At 48.8% G+C, this 8,950-nt stretch overlaps 1 protein-coding gene across 2 annotated transcripts; it reads right to left on the reverse strand.

The window, feature by feature from the left end:
• Positions 1–1,504: 1,504 nt before the first annotated feature.
• On the reverse strand, positions 1,505–7,288 carry BBBOND_0003610 (hypothetical protein, conserved; the record flags this gene model as incomplete). 2 transcript variants are annotated; one of them, XM_012915195.1, is made up of 1 exon in its annotated part: positions 1,505–7,288. In XM_012915195.1, one exon carries the CDS (start codon positions 7,286–7,288, stop codon positions 1,505–1,507), a length of 5,784 nt encoding a protein of 1,927 aa, XP_012770649.1. The 2 variants fall into 2 exon arrangements, with proteins under 2 accessions (XP_012770649.1, XP_012770650.1); XM_012915196.1 differs by having other exon boundaries at positions 1,505–3,022.
• Between the last annotated feature and the right edge of the window lie 1,662 nt (positions 7,289–8,950).

An 8,950-nucleotide genomic window follows, 5' to 3' on the forward strand; every position in this document is an offset into this window, starting at 1 on the left:
AGCGCGTAGGTCACTCACTAGGTCATCGTTAGGTCACTCACTAGGTCACGCACTAGGTCATCGTTAGGTCACTCACTAGGTCATCGTTAGGTCACTCACTAGGTCACGCACTAGGTCAGGGCCTAGGTCACTCACTAGGTCAGGGCCTAGGTCACTCACTAGGTCAGGGCCTAGGTCACTCACTAGGTCAGGGCGTAGGTCACTCACTAGGTCAGGGCCTAGGTCACGCACTAAGTCAGCGCGTAGGTCATCGTTAGGTCACTCACTAGGTTATGGCCTAGGTCACTCACTAGGTCATCGTTAGGTCACTCACTAGGTCATCGTTAGGTCACTCACTAGGTCATGGCCTAGGTCACTCACTAGGTCATCGTTGGGTCACTCACTAGGTCAGGGCCTAGGTCACTCACTACGTCACTCACTAGGTCAGGGCCTAGGTCACTCACTAGGTCAGGGCCTAGGTCACTCACTAGGTCAGCGCGTAGGTCACTCACTACGTCACTCACTAGGTCAGGGCCTAGGTCACTCACTAGGTCAGCGCGTAGGTCACTCACTAGGTCAGCGCGTAGGTCACTCACTACGTCATCGTTAGGTCACTCACTAGGTCATCGTTAGGTCACTCACTAGGTTATGGCCTAGGTCACTCACTAGGTCACGCACTAGGTCATCGTTAGGTCACTCACTAGGTCAGCGGCTAGGTCACTCACTACGTCACTCACTAGGTCAGGGCCTAGGTCACTCACTAGGTTATGGCCTAGGTCACTCACTAGGTCAGGGCCTAGGTCACTCACTAGGTCAGGGCCTAGGTCACTCACTAGGTCAGCGCGTAGGTCACTCACTAGGTCAGGGCCTAGGTCACTCACTAGGTCAGCGGCTAGGTCACTCACTAGGTCACTCACTAGGTCAGCGCGTAGGTCACTCACTAGGTCACTCACTAGGTCAGGGCCTAGGTCACTCACTAGGTCAGCGGCTAGGTCACTCACTAGGTCATCGTTAGGTCACTCACTAGGTCACGCACTAGGTCATCGTTAGGTCACTCACTAGGTCAGCGGCTAGGTCACTCACTAGGTCAGGGCCTAGGTCACTCACTAGGTCACTCACTAGGTCAGGGCCTAGGTCACTCACTAGGTCAGGGCCTAGGTCACTCACTAGGTCAGCGCGTAGGTCATCGTTAGGTCACTCACTAGGTTATGGCCTAGGTCACTCACTAGGTCACGCACTAGGTCATCGTTAGGTCACTCACTAGGTCAGCGGCTAGGTCACTCACTACGTCACTCACTAGGTCAGCGCGTAGGTCACTCACTAGGTCATCGTTAGGTCACTCACTAGGTCAGCGGCTAGGTCACTCACTTGAACAGATTGTTCGTAAGTGCCATGGGTATACATGAGAGCACAGTGGAAGTGACACTGAAACCACCATTAACAACTAGTCGACAACACAATACGAATAACAGTAAAACACTTCAAATCACAGAACGTACAATGTACTACGTAACTGCGATAATTACTACTTTAAGTTGAGTAGCTCGTTGGGGTCGTCGTCGAAGTAATTGGCGTCGTACAGGGACATCATCTTCTTATTGTCGGAGAGCAGCGCCTTGACGTCGATGAGATGGGAGGCCTTGGTGCGGATAAGGTGTGATCGGATGTGGAGTATGTCGATGCGGTACAGCATCGTGTTGGCGAAGATGAGTAATGCTGTGGACCACAGTGCGACGAGCGTGAAGATGAATGGCTCTCGGATGTTGTAGAGGAAATTGTCCATGGCAGTCATGAGTGATGCGATAGGCTTGCCGTTGACAATTTCCTTCAGCTTTGCGATAATCTGTTGACATGTGAGTGGCAACTGCGATCCCACCTCCGGCGGCGTGAACCCGTGAGTGTAGAGGAGGGGCAGCGCAACGGGACATGAGTGGAGGGATTTGCCATCGAAGCAATTATGCTTCTTTAGATCATAGTACATTTTTTCAAGTGACTCCCACAGTCTGTCCGGCAGGTACACCGTCCAGCTGAGGTAGGTGTGGGCGAAGCTCTGGGAGTACAGGGCGTAGGCCCGGTAGGTGATGGGAGACATACGTGGATGGCAGCTGTCAGGGTCACTACCGCAGCCAACCAGTGTGGACAGGGTACGGGGATGTGCATTGTCGTGGTTGTGATTGGAGACGGAGTTGAGAGACTCTGTACCTCGGACGCCACTGACAGCTTGGAGGTCGTGGCGACCAAGATGGTCCCAGTCAGGGCAGTCGAGATGCGGAGTGCGGAGTGAGTTTCCTAGTGGAGACAATGACTTTGAAGCATACCCGTGCAACTCGATGCCGAAATGATGAAAGTACGATACAAGCTCCCCGGTGGTGCGCGGCGTCCGCCTGGTGAGGCAGTTGAGGTAGGAGGCCAATGTCAGCAAGGGGTCACTGCCGCCGCAGCTGGGAGTGAGGATGGAGGAAATGACACTGCCCTGTTGCGATATCTCAGGTAAATCATCCTTCCTGAATCCCATTCTTACGCGGCTCTTGCGGCACAGGTTGCACGGGTCGAAGGGGTGCGTCTCGAAGTCGGAGTCCCAGCCGTCAGTCAGGAACGACTGGAGGGGGGATGGCGTCTTGGTGTCACTGCCGTACTTACAATTTTGCCAACCACCATGAGACTTTCCTCGATTACACTGCGCCTTGAGGAACATCAACTGGTGGTGGCAGGCGTAGATGTAGTCACGTAGCTGGCAGAGGAGGCATGCGGGGTCAGCAGCATAATGAAGCTGACTATATTCTTTTTTGAAGTCGAAGGTTGAAAACGCTTTGAAATCATTGTTATGCCTAATTTTGTAGATAACGGTGGCTGAGTAGAGGCACGCCTCGGTCAGTTTGGCGGTGACCATGGAGGCGGTCAACTGGTCGGGATCCCCGGTGACCTCCAACGCATCTGAGAACTCGGAGGCATCTTTGTTAATGTCCTGTAAAATGCTCTTGACATGCTCACTAATCAATCCGATATACCCTTGTGTATTCAATCCCACAAACCAGTGGAGCATTTCCCGGACGGTTTTGGGCGGGGGCAGATGGTCGGTAGCTGGGGGAGGGGAGGTAGGTGGTTGAACGGTATCGGTGGAGGAAGTGGAAGTGGAAACGGACCAGGGGTTCAGGCATTCATCTGTGCTAAATGGGTTTATTACACGTTCATCTGCCTTCCTTGGAGAGTCACGCGGCATCCCGGGATCTTCATAGCCTTCAAGTCCGATACGTTCAGGCGCAAAGTTCAGATCGAAATTAGTGTTAGGCAGGCCTGAGAAGCCTTTGTCCTCTGCAGGTTTTAACTCGTCTTCAAGGATATCAGCTGTGTTGGCATAAGGGTCATCTAGGTCCACGTCGTTAATAGTGCGATCTTCGTAATGAAAGGTTTGGATGGAAAAATCGATTTCGGGGTCTTTGACACGGGGTGTAGGGGCTCGAGAAATGCCAAACTTCGAAGAATTGAAAGCATGGATGCGTTCCGCTTCAACTTTCGCAGCATCCTCAATCTCTTTTTGCTCTGCAATGGTCTTCATTGATTCTTCATGCAGCGTTTGGAGCTTAAGTTGCCGCTGATCATAATCATGTTGAAGTATCTGATGCGCAGAATGAATATCTACATCATTCTTTATCTTCGCATAATCGTAATGTGGCTCTTCTTGCCCATCTAGGGCAACAACCGGTTGACCGTCTAAACCTTTTGCTATGGATTCATTCTCCTCTGCCTCTTTTTGGATATTTTGCAATACTTGATTCACCTTGTTCTCCTCATGAATCCTATATTCTTCAATTTCGAGAGTATCTTGCTTCTGACGTTCTCTCAGTCTATTTCGTTGGTCAATGTGATCGCCCAACATTTTCTGTTTGGTTTCCCAATACAGCTTCTCGGCTTCCTGCTCATTTTTCAATTGCTCTTGGATATCATCATCAACTGTCTTACCGTTAATTTCGGAGTATGCCGGATCAGAATACCACCATGGCTCCTGATGCGCATCAACGTCGTCCGTAGGCTGGGAACCATCTAGTATTAGAGTTGAACCATGCGCTTTATATTGATCCTCGGCCATTTGCTGCTTCTTTTCCTCTTTTTGTATATGCTCACTCCATATTTCATCGGGAGGCCTCCGGTTAAACACTTGAGTACGAGGCGGCAGTTTATTTATTGGATCACAGAATTGTATACCATCCTTGCCGCTAAGCTTCCAAAGATTCTCAAGAGTTGGCTGAACACAAATTTTCTCTGGCGGAATAATTGCCATAGTCTTAACATGATGCCGACCATTTTCATCACCCTCACCAACCCGTCCACCTTCACCAACGCCTAAACCAGAAGCCTTAGATGTGGATGTGGAACCAGCGGAGCCTGAACTACGTTGTTGGTCAGAGCCTGAAGCAGACACGCCATCTGAAGGATCATGCGAAAGTCCAGTACCATTTCCGTCGGGAGTTAACAATGGTGAAGTCAACCCAAGATCGAAATTACTCTTAGGCAGAGCAGAAAAGCCTTTGTCGTATCCATACCAAGCATCTGGATGCTTAATTTCGTTTCTCAGTACATCTGCCATGTTGGCATCAGTATCATCTAACTCCACGTCATGTAGTCGATCCTGGAATGGGCGTTTGGGGACGTCAATAGATAACGATCTTGAGACGGCGCTGAATAGGTCTTCGGCAACCATATTAGTCTTATTAACCTTTGGTGGATGAGATACTAAAACGTCAGGCGGATCTAAGATAGGATCCATTCCAATTTGCGCGCCCGGAATAGGTTCCGTAATCTCAGTTGGGAATGCACTTTTACGGCTCGATCGTATGTCAAAATCGTCTTGGATAGCTGTTTGAGGCCACATTTGGTGGTCCACTACATCCTTCATATCAGGAGTGTCAACAACTAAATTTATTAATGATGGTGCATTTCTTTCAGCATGTTGCTGTGTGGTCGGCCTATATACTTCTACCTCGGGTGGCAGACTCACGACTTCACCTATATCATCCCCATGAAACTCCCGAGCAATCCAGTTGTCGTTTTGCTGCTGAAATACAGCCCGCTTAGCCTCTTGAAGATTGGTTCTGAATTTCTCTTTCTCTCGTTTCTCTATTGCCTTTAGCAATTCTGCCGGCAACTTCCAAGCATCCTTATGCGCCCGCTCCCACGAAATCCCAGGGTCATTGGATTCGTTGGAAAGGCTATCACCATCGAGAGCAACTGGAACGTCGTGTATGGCAGAGTGTGGAGGCCTAGTCGATTCTTTCGGATCATAATACTGCAGTGTTTTCCACTTTTGAAGTTCACGTTGGGCATTCAGTCTTTTTTGTTGCTCAGCCTTTCTTTTCTCGACAGCATCAAATGCTTCTCTTAACCATTGGTCAGTTTCCGCAGCTTTGTTGTTTCTCCGAGCATTTTGTTGCCTAAACTTCGCTTCGATTTCTTTGTGTCTTTCCTGGGCAAGAGAACTTCTGCTGTGCCCCTCATCCCCTTCACTGCCACCGCCACCTTGACTGGGACCAGCAGCGGAGGGTCCCTTTGTACTGGCAGTAGCTGAATCACTCAGATCGTCTGGCCCCCTTGTTTGACCAGCGCCAGAAGCATACCCCTGACCACCCAGATCCTGACCACTACTGGTAACAGGGTCACCAGGTGAAGGAGTGCCTGCACTTGAACCATTTCCGTCACTTTGACCACCCGGTTGATTTGTCGTTCCCTCAGCTTTCTTGCCCTGGTTCTGTGCTCCCTCAGCTTTCTTGCCCTGGTTCTGTGCTCCCTCCACTTTCTTGCCCTGGTTCTGTGCTCCCTCCACTTTCTTGCCCTGGTTCTGTGCTCCCTCCGCTTTCTTGCCCTGGTTCTGCGCTCCCTCCGCTTTCTTGCCCTGGTTCTGTGCTCCCTCAGCTTTCTTGCCCTGGTTTGAAGTTCCTTCAGATTGCTTTTCAGTCACTGGCTTCTTAGGAATTTCAGGAACCTTGGTAGGCGGTAGCTCCACTGTTTTGGATACACGTACAGCATCCTCATCATCCAAATCTTCATCTACATACACTTCATCATCATCATCATCATCATCCCCGAACTCATCTTCAGACTCTACATCTTCATCACCATCGTCTTCATCTTTATCTTGTTTGTTTTGTGGACACATGCTCCCAACCAAAATCTGTCTCAACTTCTGCAAACCTTCATTTGCTTGCTTGAGCTCACCGATTATAGCATCCCATTGTTGCATCACAATCTTCGGCTTCATTTTTGTGTTAAAGTTGGTGCCATTAAATGTGAATCCATAGGGGATGAGATTCGTGGTAACAAACTTATTAAAATCTGTCTGCGATCGAAGTCTTATCAATTTACTTCTAATTGTTTCCAAATTATTTTTAAGCCACTGTGCCATCCTTTTATCAATAGTTTTGTCGAGGAATTCATATGTCCGCCCATACCCGGTAAAGGAAAATCGGTTTAAGGTGAAAATATTGCCTAAAGACGTTTTCAGTGTGGCACATTGTTGTTTCAATTCTTCCCAATTTATGCATTTACCCCTGTCTTCCAAATGCATTTTAAATTCTTGTTCATTCTTTGAGTTTCCAAATATCCCACAAAAATCTTGCACCAACCGAAGAGCGTTTGCGACGTTTGATATCTCATCGGCAGAATTTTTGAACACAACTGACGTGACGAATACATCACGGAAGAGATTATTGGGAATATGTTCCTTGTCGAAAATATTTACAAGGTCAGGTACCATAAGAGAACCCTGATTATAACCATCCCTGGCTACTTCCTTTAACTCACCGGCAGCGAATCCACCAGGGATGACGCCATACTGATTTCCATCAACTGTCGTAATGAGATAGGTGTCAATTTTACTGGCACTAGATGCATACCGTGCAGCCACCGCTGGAGGAAATCTAGCGTACATTGCAACCATTCCAACATTTTGCCCTGCCCAATCCCCGCCGCCAACTTTAGCAAACCTTGTATCCACATGATATTGCAAAAAGTATATGACGGAAAGTAATTTGGGGATACACTGAAGGAGAGCTTCGAGGGCGTCTCTTCCTGTGATACTCTTAATTTTGCTCTGACCTGCAGTTCGGCATAACTTCTTATGGAAGTGTGACACGTGATTTAGGAAGGTGGAGAGCGCATTTTCAATTTGCTGTGCACTGACGCTCTTATACTTCCCTTCGATAAGCCGTTTTAGTCTACCGGCCAGACGGGTTCTTACATCATTTCGTTTATCATTTATCAACCACTGCAAAAACTCCAAGCACTCCTTAAGAGTGCGAAACGGAATAGTAGTCATTTTGATCTCTTACAATTAGACATCTAATCCACACCTGCCAAACTCCACGGCAAACGTTCAAGACTATGTGGAGTGGGATACACTTTATTGATCACACCTTTAATCCCCCCTAACAAAAATCCACATCCAGCCTCCAGGACTATCTGAACTGCGAAACACCAGAGTTATCACACCTCTAAGGTGACACTGCTTAATACAGCATGGCAGACAACTAAGTGCGCTGAGTGAAAGGGCTATGAAGTGAGACGCTGAATAACACTAATACGCATCATACTAAGACAATGACACACCTAAACCATATTGCTAAATTTGCGAACCATCACACGAATCCTATAGACATACCACTCACCTGAGGAGAGAAGGCCTCAAGGCAGCCATGCTGGAGTGAGAGAGTGGAGCATGATTGGAGAGGTGCGTTGTCAAGACAGTGTACCATACTTGAATCGTTGGGTCTTCCGTTCCGGTGTCTGGCTCGTGCTATCTCCGCGCTTGGCGTGCGTTACTGTTCAAAAGCCCGCAGATTTTCTCAGACCCGGAACGCCGCCTTGCCTCTGCGCCTCTCACGCTACATTCGCGCCGCAATCGTGGATTCCACGCTTCGATGCCGCCAGTTACACCACATCGAACGCGAATCACGCCCTGGTTCGTCCCCAGCAATATGCATGCAAACGATGTCGTTTTCTATCGCACCAATCTACAACTCATAACGCACCACGCATCCCAACGCACTGCCAACCAAAATCCAGGTAAACGATGAATCCAAGATTAAACCCCGTCCGTAGTGAAAACATAGTCAAAATTGCCTTCAAAAATGTTAGTAATTTGGTTAGTAAAACGCTGATCAACTGGTCAAATTGCAATACCATTTTTTGACGGTCCGTCAACGTTTCGTATACAGCAAAAATTATCTCAATAGAAATTTTTTAGTCCATTCCTAGACTTTACAATTTGCGTTTTTATTTTAATTTAAGGTGTCAGGCTAAGTGCGTAGTTTCGACTATTTTTTGTTTATTTTTTTATTTGCACCTGTCCACATAGTTACCTAAATCTCAAAAGATGTTTTATAAATATATTAAGGGAGTTGGAATCTTCTGTGATTTTGGGGGAAACTTTGAGAAACGTGTTTTCTCGGGTTTATCACAGAAAGGAAATTTTTCCGATGTCACTGGGGGGTGTATTGAAGGCCAAAAGTGCGGAATTAAAGCGGCAACATCGCGAGGCGAAAGGCGGCCACACAGGCGCGCTGGATAGACGAACAAGGTACCAATGGAGAGCTCACAAGAAGTGCAGCTGAGCAGTCAAATCGATGAGGACGGAGACCTCATGGTTATTGACGTGGACGTCCCCGATGGGATGGACATCGATGCTCCGCTTGCCACCGTGGGGCGCCGAGAGTGTCGGCAACCCGAAAGGCGGCATGAATCCAGAAAACCGGTACAAAGCGGTGTTCAGGGCCCTAAAGGTAAACCCACAAATTCGAAGGGGGCCGGCCGTGGCGGCGAAAGCCGGCCAATCCCGCAGGCAAGCCGGAACGACACCAGCCCGGAACCACTCCGGCTGTGAAGGGCGCTGGAAACAAAGCGCGGACGGCGGTCCCCCGGGCCCAAAGGGTACCACCGGAAGCCAAAAGACAGGAACCCGCTCAACGCCCCCTGTCGGGGT

The sequence above is a fragment of the Babesia bigemina genome, scaffold Bbigscaff_71072 (assembly GCF_000981445.1).
Source record: "Babesia bigemina genome assembly Bbig001, scaffold Bbigscaff_71072".
Lineage (NCBI taxonomy): Eukaryota > Apicomplexa > Aconoidasida > Piroplasmida > Babesiidae > Babesia > Babesia bigemina.